Source organism: Mobula birostris, chromosome 14, assembly GCF_030028105.1.
Source record: "Mobula birostris isolate sMobBir1 chromosome 14, sMobBir1.hap1, whole genome shotgun sequence".
Taxonomy (NCBI): Eukaryota; Metazoa; Chordata; class Chondrichthyes; order Myliobatiformes; family Myliobatidae; genus Mobula; species Mobula birostris.
Window position 1 is genome coordinate 32889556 of NC_092383.1, and position 24178 is coordinate 32913733.

The window sequence follows — 24178 nt, forward strand, 5'->3', positions numbered from 1 at the left end:
AATTTACTTTTTACATAGTTGCTTGTAAAAATATTCAGGATACAAGTTCATAGAGGTAGGCTTCAGGCAATGAACTCAACAAAGAGACAGGTAATGCTTCCTTCAGTGGTGTTACTTATCCTTGAAGTGCTCCTTCTGCTTGTGCATGTGCAGTTTTTGTGAGCATACTTTCCAGCATTTATAGTTTTGAGAGGGACTTTTTAACAGCTCCTTTACTCACTGACCAGGTAACTATGTTTATCTCTTTATCCCCATGATTACCCTGGTCAGAGACACACAAAACAATTTACATTTAAAGAAATAAAAACTAAACTGTGGTCTGAAACCAGAAACTGACTTGGAAGAGGGACTTGCCAGTCCTGCCAAAGGGTTCTAGCCTGAAACTTTGACTGTACTTTTTTTTTCCATAGATGCCCTGAGTTCCTCCCAGCATTCTGTGTGTGTTGCTTGGAAGAGGGACTTGCCTTCATTGCCTTTATAAGTTCATGCATGCTGCAGCAGTGTACTTCCTAAACACTTCAACTATGTACAAGAAGAAAGCAAGACAAGTTCTCTGCAGTGATACAGCTCGAGTGACTGCTTTCATCTTAATCTCTGCTGCTGTCCATAGCGAGTTTGCACATTCGCTCTGTGATAGCATGTGCGTCTTCTGGGTGCTGGGGTTTCCTCCCATATTCAAAAGATGTGCAGCTTGGTAGGTTAACTGGCTACCTGAATGGTTGAATTTGGAGGTATTGATCAAGTGTGGGAAGAATTAAAGAAACTGGAATTAGTGAAGGATCAAATAAGTGTAGATGGTTACCTGATGCCATTGTGGATTTAATTGGTTGAGCAGTCTGTTCCCGTGCTTTATGATTATAAAAGGAAGTTAGTGATAAATGACCTCCAAGTGCCTCATTAAGTGCTACTCGAAAGATAATGAAGAAGCCTTACCTCATTCATAGTCATAGTCATAGTCATACTTTATTGATCCCGGGGGAAATTGGTTTTCGTTACAGTTGCACCATAAATAATTAAATAGTAATATGTAATTTATGCCAGGAAATAAGTCCAGGACCAGCCTATTGGCTCAGGGTGTCTGACCCTCCAAGGGAGGAGTTGTAAAGTTTGATGGCCACAGGCAGGAATGACTTCCTATCATGCTCTGTGTTGCATCTCGGTGGAATGAGTCTTTGGCTGAATATACTCCTGTGCCCAACCAGTCCATTATGTAGTGGATGGGAGACATTGTCCAAGATGGCATGGAACTTGGACAAAATCCTCTTTTCATCTGTGTTGCTATTCCTAGTAATCATCTTAAACCTCCATTCTAATCTAGTTCCAATATAAATCTGTGTTTGCCAAAGACTAACCTGACGGCAGCAACTTGTCAAAGTTTAATTTCCATTATGAGTAAAAGCCTTACTGCCTCAAAATGCCAAGATAGCTGTAGTCATAGAGTACCACAACTAAACCTTCCATAAAATGTTAACATTTCTTCAATAGTGCAAAATGCTAAATTAATTTGGCTTAAATGTTATCTTTTATTGTACTGATTCTTTTTTCAATGCTTTTTAGTTTGCTTTTGAGTACTGTTTCCTCTAATTCCATTATTCCTTCCTGGTTTAATATCATCTGCAAATCTCCAGTGGTATCTAAATCCATACTCTTGTTTTAGACTGAAAACAGGAATTAGCTATGGTCTCATTGAATGGGAGAGTTGAGCCAGAGTGCCTACTCTTGTCCCTAAGTCACAGGTGTATATGTTTCAGCGTAGGAATGATCTTCATGACAATTTCCAGGAAACCCACCAGTGAATACTTTCTACTTTCCAATTTTCTCCTTCTAATGATTGTCTGATGTTTTCTATTTGGTAATTGTGTTAGCCTTATGCTGGATTTATTCACAATTATGATGCCATTCACTTTGGTAGCCTTTCCCATGGTTTTATCAAAACTCTTCTGAAAATCCAACTCAACTCATCATAATGCTCATTCTGCGATAATGGTGTGTCCAATAAAATTCCATTCACCACGTCTAATAAAATGATGTGTGGGGGAGTTTGGCAACTGTATGCCTAAATTAATAAAATATATAAAATGTCTGTAAAATATAGTGTCAGTTTTTTAATGATTGAATTATTGTTATGAGATCTTAATCTAAATAGTCATCATTTGACTAAATATTTATTCAGTTCCCCCCTCCCCTCTCCCATTCAATATATATCTCTCTTTCAATATTTCCATATCTACCTCCTTTCATAATTTGAAATCCCTGATTTTAAAAACATTCCTTTTCCGTAATCTGTTTGTTGGTGGCAAGGCCAGCATTCTTTGCCATCCTTAACTGGCCTTCAGAAGGTGCTGCCTCACCATTTTTGAACCATTGTAATCATTCTTTTGAAGTTGTAGGAAATGGTGGCAAGTTTAGATGTTGCTGTTAGAGCAGTCTAAGCAAATCTCTACAAAGCATCTTGGAGGTAGCACATACTGTAGTCAGTTTGAACCTGAACTGGAGACTATATTTTGAAGGTGGAGAACTGGATACCAAGCAAATAGGCTGCTTGTTCATGGATAATGTTGCACTTGAATGTTGCAAGAGCTACATTAATCCAGGTGGATATGAAGAATTCCATCAATCTTGAGTCTTTCACTACATGATACCCACAACCTTTGACCTACTGTTGAAGCCACAGAATTTGTTTAGCTTGTTCAGTTGAGTTTCTGGTGATCAATGACCTCCAGGACTAAGTGGTAGATTATGCAATCATCATGGATGTCAAAGTTAATTATTTAGATTCTCTCTTGTTGGAAATGACAGTTGTTTTGCATTTTAATGGTGTGAACATTACTTTCCAATTCTCTATCTATAAATGAAAGCAGCTGGACTTGTGGCCTGTTTCATTTGTTGAGGAGTTGAACATTATTGGAGAAATTTGATCTATTGTCCATAAGATATGATTCTATGAGTATGTCAGTCCCAGGTTTGCATGCAAGCCTTCAGTTGTTTTGCAAAACTATGTCTGTGTGGTTGGCTTGGAACTAATTAACTGTTTCTGATTTGGTGCCTGGATCAATGCTGGGTGGTGTAATAGGTTTTGCTCTTTCTCTGTGTCAACATAGTGGCAATGCTACGACTGAGTAGCTTGTGAAATCATTTAAGAGTCAACTGTATGGATGGGTCTTGATTGCATAGAAGTGAGTCCTCGTCTGTGTATGTGGGGGGAGGGGGGTAAAAATTTTCTGAACAGCCACAATAAAGCAAATGATTTTTCACAAATATCCAATAATCTTGTCACTATTACTGATGGCATGTTTTCAAAGTTCAAGACTTCTAGTTGAATTTAAAATGGTGTTTGACCTTCAGTATCTACATTGTTAATCCACATTTCTAGATGATTAGTCCAGTTCACTATTAACCACCTTACCACTATGTATTGTTAATTGCTTTTGCTGATATCGATTGTGTCGTCTAATTTGGATAGAACTTGATAACTAACATTTGAGAATATAAATTAGCACAGCTGCTAAAATGGAAGAAATAGATATTTCAAATGTTGTCTTTAAACATGATTGTTCAACAGCATATCTACTGTAAATATGTAATTTTGCTTTAAAATTTGATTTTCTTTTCGATGTTGTATTTTTGATCAATGTTTTACATGTTTGGATAAGGCTGCTCCAAAAGAAAACTATGTTTTGCAGTTGAAAAATCTGCACACATTTCTAACTGCCTGTTGGGAAATGTATCTCCTTGTTTTTAGGCAGGATTTCCAATCTTCCATGCATGTTTCTGGGGGTACAATAACCTCCCAAGTAATAACCAATTATAGTTTATCTGCAGGGAGCTTTTGAATCTCACTGGTTCTTATTTAAAGACAGATGAACCTGCAACACCTAATGGGGAATGATGAGCTGAAAGTGACAATGTTAGATTAGTTGCTTGTTGTACAAAGAAACCCAGTGATGCTGTTTTGAGCATTGAAGATCTCGCTCTTCATGTGACCTTGACAATGACAGTCGGTTTACTCCCATGCTGTAACAGCACCAAATCAAAATTATATGAATCAATTTATAAACTGCAATTTGTTTATGTCAATGAAATCAGTAGATTCCTGATGCTGCTCAATCTTAGAGATCAGTTGTATTTTGGGCCTTGGCCATCAGCTGGATTGCAGAAGATTGCATTCAATATTTGTATGATATAATGCAACAGTTTCAACTTAATGTTGGTGTACTATATATTTTTACAAGAAATATTAGGACCATATAAAGTTTACAAAGAAAATTGATCAACTCTTGGCATTCACTTCCATTTTCTTCTTCTGAAGGATTGTCCCCCTGATGCTGGTGACTTCAGGCACCAGCAGTGCTCTGCGCACAATGATGTGAAGTACCAAGGGCAGTACTATGAGTGGATTCCTGTCTACAACGATCCAGAAGCTCAGTGTGCACTCAAATGTCAAGCCCGGGGAACAAACTTGGTCGTGGAGCTATCACCCAAAGTGCTCGATGGGACCCGATGTAATACTGAGTCTCTGAATATGTGCATCAGTGGAATTTGTCAGGTAACTTTACGTACTCTTCCCTAATTTTCACTGGAGATTCTTCATATTTTCTTGGAATAAATCTATTTATAGAAGGCTTTATGTTTATCGTAGAGCTATCATTACCAAGACCTATAGAATGAATATGTGCTTCCTAAACCTAATTCATTTTCTTGAATTGTATACTCCTAAGTACTGTAATCCTGTTTATGCATTCTGAAAATAATAAGTAGATGTCAATGAAGAAATTATAAATGAAAATTAAAAAAACTTCATATGCTGGAGATTTAAAACAGAAAACGCTGGAGGTACTCATCTGGTTAGGCAGCATCTGTAGAGAGAAAAAATGGGCTCAAGATGACTACTCTTCATTAAAATTGGTGCTGATGAAGAGTCAGTGACCTAAAAAGAATAATGTATGGTGCTTTAACAGAAGTATTTATAGACAATAAAGCACTAACAGTATACTGTATAACTTCACTCCCGAGTGACTATTGTTTTGACACCATCTATTAAGGTATCATGATAAAATTTTGTGTTCTTTGCTTGCATTCTCCCATCTCTCAAATGTAAGCTGGATAGGGTAGGGAAATCAATTTGTCCTCAAGTGAAGTGAGTTGCGACCATATTTTGAGTCATTTCTTGTCACATTAGAAATGCTATATGGTATTTTAATGTAAATTATGATCCTCTTGAGGAGGAAAAGGAAGCCAGCCAAATCCATAATTCAGATAAATAAGAGTTAGAGCAGTAAAATGAAGCAGAAAAGAGGTGGATGTGATACTTGTTGTGTTGAAAGTACAAGTGTACAGCCCCCGCTGAAGTGTTGTAACATCAACTAGAAATTGGAGCGAAACCCTGTTCAAAAATGACATGAGAGTCAGGGTACAGCCTCCTAGCTCCTTGGTTTTATTGCAGACCCAATGGCATGGCATAGTGAATAAGGAGTGAAACTGAAGAAACACCAAAATACAGTGCAATTACTGCACTATTCCATTCACACAAGTTAATATACACAGATATTTCAGCGGCCCATTCAGCAGTGGGAGCAAGGAGGTTTCTTCCAGGCCAGTGACGCTTGTTGAAAAGGAGAGCTTCACGGGAGTTCTGGCTCATTGCGGCAAAGCACAGCGAATTAAATAAAAGTACAGAAGGGACAAGTGGGTTTGCCATTGTTGGGAGTAGGCCTGTGGTGAGAGTAGGACTGTCAGGTTTTGGCTCTAAGGAGGCTTCTTCTGGGAAGAGGCATTGGCTCTGGATAAATTTCTGCTAAGGTTCCCTTTTTTTTCTCTTGCTGTACCTAGGGTAGTAAATGGCCATTGTGCGTTCTTCATGCTGGATGTTGGTGTCCTGGGAGACTCAGAGTCTCCCAAGGAACTACATCTGCATGAAGTGTATCCAGCTGCAGCTCCTTGAAGGCCCTGTTAGGGAACCTTTGGCTTGTTTGGGACAGTGAGGAGATAATCTATCAGAGTTACAGGGAAGTAATCACCCCAAAGTTGCAGGAGGCAAGTAGATGGGTGACTGTCAGCATAAATGGAAACCTGAATAGTTAGCGTGGATCACCCTGTGGCCATTCCCCTCAATAATAAGTATACTGTTTTGGGTACTTTCGTGGGGGTTAACTTCCCCCTGAGACCAGCTTACTGGAACTGAGCATGGGTCCGTGGTGAGGGAGAAGTGAGGAGCGGTTGTGATAGGAGACACAATACTCAGAGGATCAGACAAGGAGATCCTGTGGACGTGAACGGGACACGCAGATGGTACATTGCCTCTCAGGTGCCAGGGTCAGGGATGTTTCAGATTGCGTTCACAACATTTTGGATGGGGGGAGGGAGAGCAGCCAGATGTCTTGGTACATATTGGTACCGATGACACAGGAAGGAAAAGTAAAGAGGTCCTGAAGAGAGAATTTAGAGAGCCAGGCTGAAAGCTGAAAAGCAGACCTCCAGGCCAGTAATTTCTGGATTGCTGCCTTTGCCATGAAGCAGTGAGGGTAGAAACAGGATGATTTGGCAGGTAGTGTATGGCTGAGAAGCTGGTGCAGGGCTTCAGGTTCTTGGATCATTGGGATTGCTTCTGGGGGAGGTGTGACCTGTACAAAAGGGACGAGTTGCACCTGAACCAAAGGGGAACTATTATTCTGGCAGGCAGTTTTGTTAGAGCTTTTGGGGAGGGTGTAAACTTATTTGGCAGGGCGGTGGGAACCGGAGTGAAGGGACTCAAGATAGGACAGATGGTGAAAAAGCAAAGATTGCGTGCTATCAGACTGTCAGGAAGGGCAAGCAATTGATAGGACAGAATTGCAGCCAGCAGGGTGAGTATCAGTGTATTATGGATGCAGAATCAAAAAGAGTAGCATCTGCAGTACTCAAAGTGTTATATCTCAATGCACAGAGTATAAGAAATAAGGTGGATGATCTTTTTACACTATTATAAATTGTCAGGTATGGTGTTGTGGCCATCACTGAATCATGGCTAAAGAATGGTTGTAGTTGGGAGCTTAATGTCCAAGGTTACACATTGTATCGGAGGGATAGGAAATTAGGCAGAGGGGGTGATGTGGCTCTGCTGGTAAAGAATGGCATCAAATCAGCAGAAAGATGTGACATAGGATCAGAAGATGTTGAATGCTCGTGGGTTGATGGCAGTTATATACAGGCCTCCCAACAGTAGCTGCGATGTGGACCACAGAGTACAACGGGAAATTGAAAAGGCATGTCAAAAGGGCAATGTTATGAATGTCATGGGAAATTTCAACATACGGGTCGATTCGGAAAATCAGGTTGGTAATAGATCTCAAGAGAGCGAGTTTGTTCAATGCATACAAGATGGCTTTTTAGAGCAGTTTGTCATTGAGCCTACTTGAGGATCAGCTACACTGGATTGACTGTTAGGTGATGAACCAGAGTTGATTAGGGATCTTAAGGTAAAAGAATCCTTAGGAGGCAGTAATCACAATATGACTGAGTTCAACTTGAAACTTGATAGGGAGAAAGTAAAGTCTGACATAGCAGTGTTTCTGTGGAGTAAAGGAAATTACAGTGGTATGAGAGAGGAGTTGGCCAAAGTAAATTGGAAGGAGGTACTGGGACAGATGACAGCAGAGCGGCAATAACATGATCTTCTGGGAGAACTAAGGAAGGTTCAGGATAGATGTATTCCAAAAATGAAGAAATACTCAAATGGTAAAATAGTACAACCGTGGCTGACAGGGAAAGTCAAAGCTAATATAAAAGTAAAAGAGAGGGCATACAACAATGCAAAAATTAATAAGAAGATAGAGGATTAGAGCTTTTAAAAACCTACAGAGAGCAACCAGAAGAATCATTAGGAAGGAAAAGATGAAATATGAAAGCAAGCAAAGAAAATCAAACTAGATAGTAAAAGCTTTTTCAAATGTGTAAAAAACTAAAAGAGAGGTAAGAGCGGATATAGGACTGCTAGAAAATGAGGCCGGAGAAATTATAACAGGAGACAAGGAGATGGCAGATGAATTAAATGAGTATTTTGCATCAGTCATCACTGGAAGATACTAGCAGTATGCCAGATGTTGAAGGGTGTGAGAGAAGAGAAGTGAGTGCAGTTATAAGGGAGAAGGTGCTCAAAATGCTTAAAGACCTAATGGTGCATAAGTCACCCAGAGCAGATGAACTGCACCCTAGGGTTCTGAAAGAGGTAGAGGCAGAGACTGTGGAGGCATTAGTAGTGTTGAGGAAACAGGAAGGCTGCAAAAGGACTTAGATAGATTAGGAGTATGAGCAAGAGAGTGGCAAATGAAATACAATGTTTGAAAATGCATGGTTATGCACTTTGGTAGTAGAAATAAATGAGCAGACTATTTTCTAAACAGGGAGAAAATCCAAAAATCTGAGATGCACAGGGACTTGGGAGTTCTTGTGTAGAACATCCTAAGAGTTAACTTGCAGGTTAAGTTGGTGGTGAGAAAGGCAAATGCAATGTTAGTATTCATTTCAAGAGGTCTGAAATACAAGAACAGGGATATGATGCTGAGGCTTTATAAGGCACTGGAGAGGCCCCACCTTGAGTATTGTGAACGGTTTTGGCTCCACATCTAAGAAAAGATATGCTGGCATTGGACAGCATTCAGAGGTGGGTTACAAGGAGGATTCCAGGAATTAAAGGGTTGTCATATAAGATATGTTTGATAGCTCTGGGTCTGTACTCGCTGGAATTCAGAAGGATATGGGGGAAGTGCGGAATCTCATTGAAACCTTTGAAATATTAAAAAGACTAGACAGAGTAGATGTGGCAAGGTTGATTCCCATGGTGGGAGAGTCTAGGACAAGAGAGTACAGCCTCAGGATAAAGGGGCATCCATTTCATACAGAGATGCAGAGAAATTTCTTTAGCCAGAGGGTGCTGAATCTGTTAGCACAGGCAGCTGTGGAGACCAGGTTGCTGGTGTATTTAAGGCACAGATTGATGGGTTCTTGACTGGACACAGCATCAACAGTTATGGGGAGAAGGCCGGGGAGTGGGACTGAGGAGGGGATAAAAGGATCAGCCATGATGGAACGGCGGAGCAGATTCGATGGGCCAAGTGGGCTAATTATGCTTCTATGTCTTATCGTCTCATGGTCTTATAAGTAAGAACTTAGTTAAGTTTCCTGCAGATAAATATTATAAGATTCCTGCAAATAAATACTACAGGTAAATAATATGTGTAAACCATCTACGTGAGTGTCTAATAAACTCAAAATAACATTTTATTTCAGCAAAATTTTATTGATACCTTTAGATTAACTTCTAAACAAATAACATCAATTTACAAGCAATTCTGCGGGGGAAACAGATAGAAACTTCTTTCGCTCCCAGCATAAACCTCTGGCCTGCTGCCAGCCAATGTGCTTTTATGCCACCTTGTACTTCCTGGCTACAGGAAGTGACCTAATATCTGAAAATGCTCATTAAAATAAAAGCTGAATGTGCTCAACATAAATCAAGAAAGGCAGAAGAACAAGAGAGAAATCATGCTGACTAAGTTTCAGAAAATGTGGAGAAGATAGTGAAGGGCAAAAGGAATGTAGCAGAATTGAATGCCATGTAAATAATAAAAGGGCTATTTATTATTATTGATACAACAGCAATATGCCCAGGTTATTGGGTGCTGCTGATTAGCCCTTGCACACTTTCCTCAGGCACCGAGTGATCCCAAATGGAAATCTCAACACAGTTCCAGGGATGGAAGAGGAAGAAAGGCCAGAATTGGAAACCCACTCAGAGCCTGTTGATAGCAGGAGGATGTTGACAGGACCTAAGGGTCTTGTGGGTTTTTGGGTGAAGTGAAGACTGGAGCAAAAAGTCATTGTTGGGTCTCTGAGGATTAAGGATTGGTACTCAGTGGGAGTGCCGAAGGAAGGTATTTAAATAAAATGAAAATAAGTGTACATACATTGTTCTAGTTGCCTCCTGAACAGTCCTCTACTACAATACGATGGACTGTTAACCTCACTGTCTACCTCATTGTGTCCTTGTACCTTATTGATTGTCTGCATTTCATTCTAGAAATAAGTGACTTTCAAAGATCATAACTATGAGAACATCAGAGTAAGGTGACTGAATCATTTGGCTATTGCAGCTAAGATGCTAAAAATTGAATGTTTAAGGGCTGAGCCAGAGCTAAGGACCTCCAGATTAGACTGTGAAAGACATGAAGGAATTATCGAGTAAATTTTCTGCTTGCTTGCTTCTGGCGTGGAGCCTGCTGGGAATGCAAATCAGGAAATTGTGCAAACACAGCCGAGAATTTTCTTTCCAATAATTTTAAAAGGATGTAAAGTCATGGGCTGTCTACACAATTTACTGCTATATGTTCCCAATAGACAATACTTCATGCCAAGAGCTTGCAGTTGAAAAATTAACCCCTGTTACTTCATACAATGTAAAGAACAAGCTTCCCTTTGCTCCACTGAAAGGCAAATGTTGTTCCCAAAAAAAAAGGAAAGCACTCGGGCTTTAGGATGCGTTAATGGATGTTCAATCTGGATCCTCGGAGAGCAGGCAGGTTGGGATAACAAGTGAGGAAGAATGTTAACATGAAGATATGGAGTGGAATTCAGAGCTAACTCAACCCCTGGAAATCCCTTGAATAACCAAGGTAAAATCCACAGGATAGATAGATGGTTTATTGATCCCAAAGGAAATTACAGTGTCACAGTAGCAGTACAGGTGCATAGACATTCAAATATTAGAAGAGAAGTAAGAAAGAATAAAAAATAAGTTACCTCAAATGGTCTAACAGGAGGGGGTCATCACTTTCCTGGCTATAGATTGGCTCATTATAGAGCCTAATGGCCAAGGGTAAGAATGACCTCATTTAGTACTCTTTGGAACAGCACAGTTGTCTTGGTCTATTACTAAAAGTGCTCCTCTGTTCAGCCAAGGTGGAACGCAGAGGGTGAGAAACATTGTCCATAATTGCCAGGATTTCCATAGGGTCCTTTGTTCTACCACAGCCTCCAGTGTGTCCAGTTTAACTCCTATAACAGAAACAGCCTTTCGAACATTAGAGTACGGAGGAGCATCTGGAGAAACTTCTGAAATGCCCGTTTTGCTGCCGCTGTTACTGTGTGCTCTGGAATCTCCGGAGAAGAAGGCCCCGAATCCTCGGCTTTGCTTGTTTTGGCGGCCGGGACAAGGTCGAAGGCGCTCGGCAGAGGATGGCGCTCGGGAGGCTGTATCGGAGGGGCTGGTCGGAGGCTTGAAGTTTTCAGACGAACGGACTCAGTGTCGGCTGTGGTCGGGTGCTTCCAATGCATCGGCAGCTGCCGGTGCCTGGAGGTTTATGGCAGGGAGTTTCTTCCTTTGCCGCCTGCTAGCGGGGACTCTGGAGTCAATGGACTTGGGACTTTGAGACATTTTTACTGTGCCCATGGTCTGTTCTTTATCAAATTTTTGTATTGCTTTGCACTGCTGTAACTATATGTTATAATTATGTGGTTCTGTCAGTGTTAGTCTTTGGTTTGTCCTGTTTTTCTGTGATATCACTCTGGAGGAACATTGTATCATTTCTTAATGCATGCATAAATTTCTAAATGACAAGAAACAAGGATGAGTGCTCTCATAATCTAATCTAATCAGTTCATTGAGCCTATTGGCATCACCCATGTTGATGCCTTTGCTCCAGCATACCACCACATAGAAGATTGTACTGGCAACAGCAAACTGGTAGAACCTGTGAAGGAGAGGCCTGCATACTCCAAAGGACCTCAGTCTCCTCAGGAATTAGAGGCAACTCCAGCCCTTCTTGTACGCGGCCTCTGTGTTGATATGATGAGATATGATCTAACCACAAATAAATTAATTTAGAATATTACTAAACAGACATTAACATAAGTTTGTTAGCATACCATATGGCAAAATTTCACTCAACAATATAGTACCAGAGCTTTTTTGGATATATAACAACAAATCTGTACAAATAAACCAAAGCCAAAAGCATGCTTTAGCCGCTGTCAATACTACCTTGATCTACTTTAGATAACATGCCTTGATAAAGGTCTTTTATCACTTAATAGTTTCAATTCTTGTAACTGTTCCTCTTTTATATGAGGCCTGAGCAGACATGAGGACTGGGTTATGGACATTAACCACCTTAACAAAAAGAATCTTATATTCATGCTGGGTCATTATGTGAAAAACTATATCCACATCAAGAGCAAGAGGATAATTAGGGAGAAGGTAGGACAACTCAAGGATCAAGGAGGGAACATGTGCTTGGAGACAGAGAAGATGGAAAAGGTCCTAAATAATTACTTTGTGTTGGAATCTACCAAGATGAGGGATATGAAGGATCATGAGATCACTGTGGAGCATGCTAGTATATTAGGGCATTTTGAGATAAAGAAGAAGATAGTGTTAGGTCTCTTGAAAAGCATTATGTCCCAGGCTTTGATGAAATAGACTCCAGCTGATTGAGAGATGCAAAAGATGAGAATAATGTGGTCTTGGACAAGATGCTTTGTGGTCTGTGTAATCATAGGCGAAGTTACTGAGAACTGTTGAGTAGCTAATGTTGTTCGGTAGTTTAAAAAGTGGAATAGGGATAATCCTGGAAACTAGAATGGTGAGTCTCTTGTCAGTGGTAGAGAGGTTATTGGAGAGGATTCTTAGGGATAGGATTAATGAGCATTTGGAAGAACACTGCTTACTTAGGAATAGGCAGCAAGGCTTAGTGCACGAAAAATCATGGGGCGTATTAACTTAATTGAGCTGCTCTAGGATGGGTTGAAGGTGATTGATGAAGATAAAGAAGTGAATGGTGTCTAGGTTGATTTTAGTATGGTACATGACAAGGTCCCACATGACAGAGTCATCCTGAAGATTGAGATGCATGGGACTGATGAGAACTTGGCCCTTCAGATTCAGAATTGGCTTGTCCATAGAAGACGGAGGGTAATGGTCAGTGGAACTTACTCGGGCTGGAGTTCTTGATAAGTAATGTTCTGCAGGGATTTGTACTGGGACCACTTGTGAGATATACGAATGACTTGGATGAAAGTGTGGATTGGTTGTTGGTAAATTTGCCAAGATACAATAATTGGCAGTGTTATGAATAGGGTAGAAAATTTCCAAAGGATCTAGTGGGATATAGATCAGTTGTAGACATAGGTGATAAATAGCAAATAGAGTTTAATTCAGACAAGCATGAGGTGTTTTAGTTTGGGAGATCAAATTTAAAGGGAAAGTACACAGTTAATGATAGGAACCTTAACAGCACTGAGGGATATTGGAGTCCTAGTTGATAGGTCACCAAAAGGGGCTGTACAAGTTGATAAAGTATAGCATGTTTGCCTTCATTAGTCAAGGCACTGAGTTCAAGAGGCAGGAAGTTGTGTTGCAGATTTATAAAGCTATTGGTGCACTGCATCGGGGGTATTGCATTCAATTCTAGTTACCCCTTTGCAGGGAAGGATATGACGGCTTTAGAGAAGGTGAGCAGAAGTTTACCAGGATGCTGCTGTGACTAGAAGGCATCTGCTATGAGAAATAGTGAGACAAACTTGGGTTGCTTTGTCTGGCGTGGGGGAGGCTGAGTGGACTTCCAGTAGAGATTTCTAAGATTGTGAGGCATAGATAGAATAGACAGGCAATATCTTTTCCCCAGTGTTGAAATGTCTAATATTGAAGTGTATGCATTTCAGGTAAGATCTGTTAGGTTTAGAAGAGATTGCAGGGAAAAGGTTTTTTTACACAGAGACTGATGGGTACCTAGAATGCACTGTCATGGTTGGTAGTGGAGGCAACTACAACAGGGGTATTCAAGAGGATCTTAGACAGGCAGATGAATATATAGAGAATATCAATATGGACCTTCTGAACACAGTAGGGCCTAATTTAGTTCGGTGTTTGATTACTTGTTTAATCAATTCAGCATAGCATCAAAGTTCAAGGTAAATTTATTATCAAAGTACATGTATGTCACCATATAGAACCATGAGATTCATTTTCCTGTGGGCATTCATTGTAAATACAAGCAATACAATAGAATCAATGAAAGACTGCACCCAACAGGATGGACAAACAACCAATGTACAAAAGGGAACAAGCTGCAAATACAAAAAAGAAAGAAAAAAGAAGTAATAATAATAACAAGAATAAATGATCAATAAATACGAAGAACATGAAATGAAGAGTGAAAGTGAGTTCCTAAATTGTTGCAACAGTTCAGTGATGGAGTGAGTGAGGTTATCCCTTCTGGTTCAAGAGCCTGATAGCTGAGTGGTAATAACTTCCTGAACCTGGTGGTGTGGCTCTTGAGGCTCCTGTACCTTCTTCCTGATGGCAGCGATAAGAAGAGAGCATGGCCTGGATGGTGGGGTTCTTTGATGATGGACGCTGCTTTCCTGTGACAGCGCTCTGTGTAGATGTGCTTAGTGGTGAGGAGGGCTTTACTTGTGATGGACCAAAGAGCCTGTTTGTGTTCTGTATTGTTCTATGGCCATAGAATTTTGTCAAAGAAACACACTAAAGTGAAGACAAAAACAATGATGCCTTCATTGCACCAGAATATTTTGCAGTGGCTCTTTCAACCTGGTATGTCTATATTAGCGCCCTGAAAGTGCTTTTCCATTATAAGGTAGACACACTCCTTTATAGCAATGAGAAAATTTCCCTGATCGTAAATGAGTAGGGGCTTCAGATAGTCAGCTTAGTATTTGAGTAGTAAATGTGAAGGATTTGCTTTCTGTGAATTCATTTCCATTTTTGTTTCTGCTTCATTGTAAGGATGACATTAAAAATAGGTTGGTCTAGTTCAATCCATTTATGGTTTGTTAAGCAAACACTGCACTCAGGAAAGAAGCTTGCTGCTAAGTTAAAATGCTATATGCAGATAAATCATCATAACTCTAAGATAGATCCATTTTTAAGGAGTATATCAAAAACAAAAAAAGTCCTAGTACAGTCCATTTATCAAACCATATACTGTATATCACATATATATGGTTTGATAGATAGTCTGGATTAAGACTTTTAGTCTTTGATACACTCCTAAAAATGGATCTATCTTAATGAGTGAAGCAATAGATAAGAGATGAAGGATTGTTAATTCACTGACAGAAACAGAACAGAGTATTTTTCATTTGATAGCTAATGTTTTGCTCTTTATTGCTTTCCGTTGGAAGCTAATTATAGAATCCATTTTCCAAAAATTTTCCATTCTGCAATATTTGGATTCTACTAAGTCTGTTTTGTGTAAGTGGCTTTCAATGGTTTTATTCAGCTGTAATTCAAGGGACACAAGGTTAGTCTCTTATTCATCATTACCAGTGACCCTAATAATTCAGTAACTCACAATTGGCATTTCTTTTATAAATGGCTTAATTCTGTGATTGTTAATTACTTAAATACTGAAGGAGGGTTATTCCAGTCGCATGGCAGAGTGCATTTCTGTGTGGGAACTATTAAGTAGGAATGTTGCATTCTATCAAGGTTCTAGTTTCCCTCATTCCCAGGCATTTTGCATTTTTTCATGTGACATTATACAGACATCTTCACTGTCCCAAACAGAACACAAGAGAAATGGCATTGTTCCATAAAATAGCAGTGCTTAATCTTTTGAAGAATTAAATATATGTTGAAAAGTGCTGCGTGGAGAATGAAGATAAATATCACAAAAACTAAAGAAACGGTATGTATTTTAGGAAAGCAATCACATTGCTATGTGCATAGACATTTGAATATTACACATTTTCAGTAATTCTTTTTGATAATAAATGGATTACTGAAAGTGCATAAGGACTGTTGTTCAAAGACTGTGTTTACAGCTGTTTGCATGTCTGGATTTCCTGAGTTAGTGGGCATCAGCTGTACCCATGTCTTGCACTGTGGCAGTCTTTGCCTGGGGTACATTGCACCAGTTTCCCAGCCACTGCTCTCAATTGTGCTGTATCCTTGGCTGAATAATACCTGATCCAGAAACCAATCACTTTCTCAGCTCGCAGACACGAGGAAATCTGCAGATGCTGGAATTTCAAGCAACGCACATAAAAATTGCTGGTGAGCACAGCAGGCCAGGCAGCATCTATAGGAAGAGGTACAGTCGACGTTTCGGGCCGAGACCCTTTGTCAGGACTAACTGAAAGAAGAGATAGTAAGAGATTTGAAAGTGGGAGGGGAGGGGGAGATCAACTTTCCAGCTCTTAGCTCCATCCCTCCCCCTCCTGTCTTCTCCTATTATTTTGGATCTCCCCCTCCCCCTCCCACTTTCAAATCTCTTATTATCTCTTCTTTCAGTTAGTCCTGATGAAGGGTCTCGGCCCGAAACGTCGACTGTACCTCTTCCTAGAGACGCTGCCTGGCCTGCTGCTATCACCAGCAATTTTTATGTGTGTTACTTTCTCAGCTGTTAATTAGTACCAAAGTAATTTTGTTCAGAAATCCATGCACTGATTCATGCTGCTGCTCCCCACCACTATCCATAGCTTTTCCTAATTACCTCACCCATGCCACCACCTCATCATTAGCTTCTCATTTCGGCTCAGCTCAGCAAAACTGGTGACTAGCCAAAGCCTGATCCAAACTCTAATGCTCACTCTTCCATCTATCCACCTGCTTTTGCTTTTTGGTATTTGGAGGTAGAACATAGAACAGTACAGTACAGTACAGGAGCAGGCCCTTCAGCCTGTTCTGCCCGACCAATTCAATTAGCAACCAAATGGCGAACTAAGCTAATCTTTTCTACCTACACAATGTCCATATCCTTCCATTTTCCTCACGTTCTTAAGAATCTCGAATGCTTCTGCCTCTACCACCACTCCATAGAGACATCTACCACTCTCTATGTTTCAAATCTTCTACTCCCAGCTTAAAGAAGGCAAACGTAAAAGAGGCGGACAACAGAAGAGATTCAAAGACGTCTTAAAAGCCAACATGAAGAAATGTAACATCGACATCAACAATTGGGAAACCAATGCCAAGGACAGGAAACTCTGGCAAGCCATCATCCAAGAAGGAACAGCAACTTTCGAAGCCAACAGATGTGCAGAATTAGAAGAAAAGAGAAGAAAATGGAAAGAGAGGCAGCAACAACCAATGCCCGATCTGCCGTCTGGAACTACCTGTTCTGAATGAGGAAGAACTTCCAAAGCCAAGATTAGACTCATAAGCCACTTGAGAGCCCGTAAGTAGATCAACAGAACAAATACCATCATCCTCGACCTCGAGGGATAGCCACAACGACTCTCTATGTAAAAAACTTCATTCTCACATCTCCTTTGCAATTACCCCCTTAGTTAAAATGCATACCCTCTAGTATTAGACATTTCAATCATTGAAAAAAGGTATCATCTGTCTACTCTATCTCTGCCTCTCATAATCTTATAAACCTCTGTCAGATCTCTAGTTAGCCTCTGCCACTCCAGAGAAACCAACCCAAATTTTTCCAAACTCTTGTTATGGCACATGCTCTCTAATCTGGACCACATCCTGGTAATCCTCTCTGAACCCTCTCCAAAGTCTTGACATCCTACAAATAATGGGGCGACCAGAACTGTTTACAATACTCCAGGTGCAGCCTAACTGGAGTTTTAAGGAAGCTGCAACATATCTTCCTGATTTTGAACTCAGTGCTTTGAGTAATATAGGCAAGTATTCCATATGCCTTCTTAGCCAAATGAGAAAATATTTCCTTATTTCCATCGCTGCTGCCTAGCTTGCTGAGTTTCTCCAGCATTTTGAGTGTGTTGCTTTGGATTTACAGCATCTGCAGATTTTATCGTGCCCAGAAATATGTGTTCACCTCTCCATCAAGAATGCTTATCCTTCATAGAGGACTGTAGATATGTGAACTAGAAAAAGTAAAATGGAGCATAACGATCTTGCAGTCAGGCAAGGGCCACCAAAAGCAATGCATCAATAACCTTTGCCTTGGAAATGCTATTTAAAACTGGGAAGGTAATTTGATGTCCATAATATTGAAACTTCAACTTTTAATCCAAAACTGCTGCCCATTGGAATGGTATATTACAGTATCTTCAACATCTGTGAACAACATTCCTGCACAAAACTTAAAGGAATTATTTGCATTTATAGACCACGATTAACACAACTAGAAATTCCTTGAACATTTCATAGCCAAAGGAATACTTTTGAAATGTCTAGGCTTTTGTGTCCACAAATCTGTACTCAGTTTTCATTTCCATTAGTAGTGAACATTATGAGACAAACAATCGTTGTCGTATCAGGTTTACCTTTGATGCTGGGTTCCATTCTCAATCTTCATCAGCTTGTTTTCCTAGATTTAATTAGCTGAGGTTAAAGCATTCATCTAACTCAAAATGAAGAGAGTGGGTGTGACAAGACTTTGTTTAAATCTCCCTCAAGTTAAGCCTCAGAGGCTGGATGAACTCTTGCAATTAAAACGCATCAAAAAATTAATTATTTTCAAAGTGGGAATTGAAATATAATTTTGCTTGAAACCTCAAAAAGTTTTACACTAATTACTTGAATAGAAGACTTTACACTTTTGTGCTGGTGCTTATAAATTTCAGCCAAGGAGTTGTCAAGTGTATGTTACTTGTTAAAGTTGAGCCAGGAATGTGTTTTCACAGCTTAATCACTTTGATATGGCAAAGACATTCTTATCAGTATATTGATGTATCAAGGGAAGCTGCATGCTTGATTATAAAATTAGGCAGAGTTTAAACCATTGCTGTGCCTGATCCCATGAGTTTACAGCAGGTGGGTTATGTTAAATTGCCCCCTTGGAGAATTGACCTATTAGGGGGAGAAAAACACTTTACTATTGAGATAGGAAACACTTTACCTGAGAGGGAAGAAAAATGAATGACCACTCAGAGAAGAAGCAGGTCTGGAGTTTAACATTTCTTTTCTTGGAGCCTTTGAAATAATTGACAGAGAAAGAAGCCATTCAGACCGTCAGATCTATGCCAGCTCCCAGGAGAGCAAACTCATTAGGTCCATTTCCTTCTCTTCCAACAGCCTTTTCTCTCGTACAATGTGGAGAAAAATATAAAGGAACCTGACATTTTTTTTCTTTGCAAACTGCGAAACAGGTTCAGTACAACTGACTTACTTGAAGTGAAATTTGTTGTTCTGTGTCAGCAGTACATTGCAAAGACATAAAATTGCTATAAATTACAAAAATAAATCATGAAAAAATGAGGTAGTATTCATGAAGCATTCAGAAATCAGTTGCCAGAGGAGAAGAAACTATTTCTATGTCATTGAGTGTGGGTCTTCAGCCTCCTATATCCCCTCCTCAATGGTAGTAATGAGAAGAGGGCACGTCCTGGATGGTGAGAGTCCTTAATGATAAATTCTGCCTCTCGAAAATGTCATCAACTGTGGGTTGGGCTCTGCCCATGATGAAGTTGGCTGAGTCTATAACCTTTTGCAGCCTCAGCTCTTTCTGAACCTGTGTGCTGGAGGTTCTGTATCAGTATGTGGTGCAACCAGTCAGGTGTCCTCTCCATGACACGTCTATAGAAACCTGCAAGAGACTTTGTTGACATATCAAATCTCCTTAAGCTGCTATTGAAGCAGAGCCACTGGCGTGCCTTTTCCCTGATTGCATTAGTGTGTTGGGCCCAGGATAGGTTCTCCGAAATGTTGGCCCCAGGAGCTGAAGCTGCTTCAAGTCAGCATTAGTTCTGAGAATAATGCAATTTGCTTGGGTGTTTTATAGAAAAAAAAACGAATAATATTCTGAAACATTATTTGTATGGCGCGTGGCCAAGTGGTTAAGGCGTTCGTCTAGTGATCTGAAGGTCGCTAGTTCGAGCCTTGGCTGAGGAAGCGTGTTGTGTCCTTGAGCAAGGCACTTAACCAGACATTGCTCTGCGACAGCACCGGTGCGAAGCTGGTATGAGTCCTAATGCCCTTCCCTTGGACAACATCGGAGCCGTGGAGAGAGGAGACTTGCAGCATGGGCAACTGCCAGTCTTCCATACAACCTTACCCAGGCCTGCACCCTGGAAACCTTCCAAGGCGCAAATCCATGGTCTCATGAGACTAACGGATGCCTATATTTGTATATATTTTGACTGGTTCCTTTTAAGTGAAAGTGCAAGAAGATTGGCCTTATATCCTATATATCTAATACATCAGTGATCTTAGCCTGTGATCTTTATCACGTTGAGTTCCAAAGTTTTAATTGTGTAGTTACTTAGTCCCCACGCTGTTCAGTAACCACTTGAAATTATTCACCCAATCTCCAGTCAGTGAGCAGGAATTTTATTGATCAATCAGTTAATGATATAAAGTCTCAGCAGATTAGACGGCAACTGTGGAGACAGAAAGAGTCCCCTAACTAGAACCTTCCACTAGAACTAAATTTCTCTTTCTGCAGATACTGCTTGACCTGGTAAGTATTTGTAGTATTTTCTGTTTTTGTTTCAGAAGCTGTAGTTTTTTTGCTCCAGTTGGCATATAGCCTTAGCCTACAGTGGCTCAGCCTGAAATTACAATTCTCCAATTTTGCAAGGGGGCATAGTGTCTCCTCTGACTTTGGAACATATAACATAGAACAGTACAACATAACACAAACCGTTCAGCCCACACTATTGTGTTGACCTTTTAACCTACTCCAAGATCAGTCTAACCCCTCCCTCCCATGTAGCCTATAACCCTCCATTTTTCCTTCACTCTTGTGCTTAAGGGTCCCTTAAGTGGCAATAATATATCTTCATTTATTACCAACCCTGTTCCATGCACTAACTGTAAAAGTACGTACCTCTGACATCCCCCCTGTATTTTTTTCTAATCACCTTAGAATTATGCCCTCTCATATTTGCCATTGCCGCCCTGAGAAAAAGGCACCAAAGGGAAAAAGTGTAAATCTCATCAATTTTCAGCTATTGCCGAGATCAAATAAAGCCTAACTTCGCTGAATTTTGGTGTGGTTCCCTTATTTTGGTAGGTCTTAAGTTTTCTGTAAAATGGTACGCTTGGATTGGAGGCTGGGAATAGATATATGCAGGTAATGTCACAAATATGAGAAAATCTGCAGATGCTGGAAGAGCTCGGCAGACCAGGGAGCATCTATAGAAAGAGTAAACAGTCGATGTTTCAGGCTAACACCCTTCTTCAGGACAGGAAAGGAAAGGAAGAACTCATTTTCCATCTAGGTAGCCTCCCAACCTCGTGGCATAAACATCAATTTCTTGAACTTCTGATAGTGCCCCCCCCCATCTCCTCTCCTTCACTATTCCCCATTCCAGTTTCCCTCTCTCACCTTGTTACCAACCAAATGAAAGACCGTAGATAAAAAGTGCTTAAGGCACACCAAGATTCAAGAATGTTTCATGTCATTTCCGCTACACAAGTATAAAAGAGAACCAAATATTTGTTACTTTGGTTCCAATGTAGCACAAAAAACACAATAACATAAAGAACACGATAATAATGAAAAAAAAACACAATAAATATAAATGCATGATTTATATATATATATATAGTATGTCCATAAAGTAAGTGACACTGGGCATAGGAGTACATAAGGTGGCTGACAGGAAATGATAAAATAATGGTGTTTGGGGTGTGGAGGTGTTGTACTAAACAAGGTCTGTGAATGCCTACAAACTGTATGATGATAAATCCCTTACCATAACTCAAATAATAGGAAATAGAGTTGTTGATATGGTGTAGACATCTGTATTGGAGTAAAATACACCTCTTACAGGCTAGACAGTAATTTATTAGTGTAACATTGCATATCAGCACTTCTACAATGCATCTGCATAAGTTTCACCTAAACAGAGATTTAGAAGTAGATGTAAACAATTCCCAGAGATGTGAACTAGGGAGCAGTGCAATGTGTTAGATTTGTAAGCCTGAAACTGTGTCTCACCTCTCTGTGCTTATAGAGCACTACATGAAGAAAGAGGTGAAGGAAGCGTCCTCTACCTGGGCTTTGCTGTTTTCAAGAGGGGTCTGCCTGGAGCTTGTGAGTTGGTTATCCAGCAGCATTACTGCCAATCATAGGCATATGCTAGCTAAGAAAATTAACTGATGGGATGGAAGTTTGTTGAAATCCAGCACTCATAAAGCCATCTGTGAAGGACAATTATGTTTTAATTTTTTGTTGGAAGGACTGAGGAGGGAAAAAATCCATTCTTCTTGGAAAGAAGAAATTGTCACTATTGAGAATGTTGTTTCTGTTCAGATTGTTATATGTGGTGATGGAAGGCACCAGCAACTGCTCAAATAACAGGGTTTCTGCCATGAATTTAAAAAGCAGTTCAACAACTTTATTCAAGAAGGAATTTGTGTGTCTGATGATATTCAGGGAACAGTTACTCTGGCCAGATCATTGCAGAGATGATGCTTCAATAAGCATTCCTATTGAAAAAGCAGTGAGTTATCCTAGCCTTTCATGTGGACACTTGAAAGGGTTGAAAACACAGATTTAACTTTGTTGATCTTACCAGTTTGCATAGTGAGGAGTCTTTGAGTTCACAAATAGAATCTGAGTAACTAGGGGACAGAGTTAACTCCTAATGCTCAGTTCAGAACTCAAATCTATAGTAACAGACAGTGCAGTCCTAAATACTGCTGCATGTGGTTATATTATTAACCCCCTTAACAAGTCAGCCTGTGAGATATGTTTGAAATGTTTTATTAATGTTGTGGAGTGAAATGTTGTTGGCACCAGAGCTTCACGATGAAATTTGCCAAGCAAATCTGTCTACAGTAAACCAATAACCTGAGTATTATTTTAAACACCGTTCCAAAATAAATATAGAAAACAGTACTTAAGATGCTTAAAAAGGATGAGGTATTTTACCTACTATAGAGGAAGATTTCTTGTCTTTCTCAGGCATAAAGACTTCCTTTAAACTCCTATTAATAATAATTGCTAACTTAAATCATAATGAAATAGGTGCTGATTTACATGAATGCTTTGTGTCAAACTTCATTAATAGAACTCGGCCTCAAAAAAAGGTGAGAATGAGCTAGTTTGTCGTGACGGCTGTTGACATAAGATGACTTTTGATACCCTGAGTGTCATATTCCTAAGAGAATAATTGAAATAAATTTTATGCAATAGTTCAAAAATTAAGAGAACTTTAATATCCAAGCTCTGAAATGTTACGATACCCTCTGGTGCTCCTCCCCCTTCCCTTTTTTCCATGGTCTTCTGTCCTCTCCTGTGAGGTTCACCCTTCTCCAGCCCTTTTATCTCGTTCACCAGTCAGCTTCCCAGCTCTTTACTTCACCCAGCCTCCCCTCCCAGTTTCAACTATCAGCTTGTGCTCCTCCCTGCCCTCTACCCACCTTCTTAGTCTGACTCTCTCACTACCTTTCCAGTCCTGTTGAACGGTCTCAGCCTGCAACATCAACTGTTTACTCTTGCATAGATGCTGCCTGATCTGTTGAGCTCTTCCAGCATTTTGTGTGTGTTGCTTGAGATATCAGACAATCTATTTTTGTCTCCCTCATGCAACAATCAACACGATCGAATATCCTGACTAGAAACATTGGAGCTTAAGAGTTATGGTCACCCAACACTTTTTATTTTAGTACTGTGCAATGTGAATGCTCCTTTCCCTGTGTGAAGTGTGACAGTATCCACTGTTTTGCATAACTCCAGAAATTCGACCAGGCATGTCTTTCTGCAAATTATCACTGAGCCATTCTTTTTTAAGAGCTTTAGCAGAGAAATTAGTTCATGTTGTCCTGGAACTGTTTGATATTAGGGACCCCTGGAACAACCAGCTTTTAATTGGTGCTGCAATGTATTATATAAACGCAATCTTTCTCATCACAGTGCTGCATTTTACCTGCAACAAGCTTCACGTTGAAGGAAAGCCAATCTGCAGGACAAATGGGAAACTCTTCAGCTGAGGTCACCCCCACTCTGCTATGTTGCTTGTAGAGTGTATGTGCACATTCAGAGGCTGAACATCAACTGCTTCACTGAAACATTTGGGAGACAAAGCCACCTGCTACTGCTGTGCAACATCACCCTGACCAAAAATAAAGGAAGTTTTAAATGTGCACTCATCTCATTGCAAGCAGACATTAGTGATGAAGTTCAATGTTGCCTTCAGAGCTTTTTGACATCTAAAAGAAAGTCTGAAAGGCAAGATCTTAACCCTGCTAAAGCTGATGGCCAACATGATCTCTTGAGCTCTGAGGTCCCTAGAGAAGGTACCTATATGAGCC

At 40.1% G+C, this 24178-nt stretch overlaps 1 protein-coding gene across 8 annotated transcripts in view; it reads left to right on the top strand.

Moving 5' to 3' along the window:
* Positions 1 to 24178, top strand: part of adamtsl3 (ADAMTS-like 3) — a 776875-nt gene that overhangs the window by 415309 nt on the left and 337388 nt on the right. For all 8 annotated transcript variants that reach the window (XM_072278334.1, XM_072278335.1, XM_072278336.1 and 5 more), the window contains one exon: positions 4310 to 4546. In XM_072278334.1, the coding sequence (XP_072134435.1) occupies positions 4310 to 4546 (237 nt within the window). The remainder of the gene's footprint in view (positions 1 to 4309; positions 4547 to 24178) is intronic.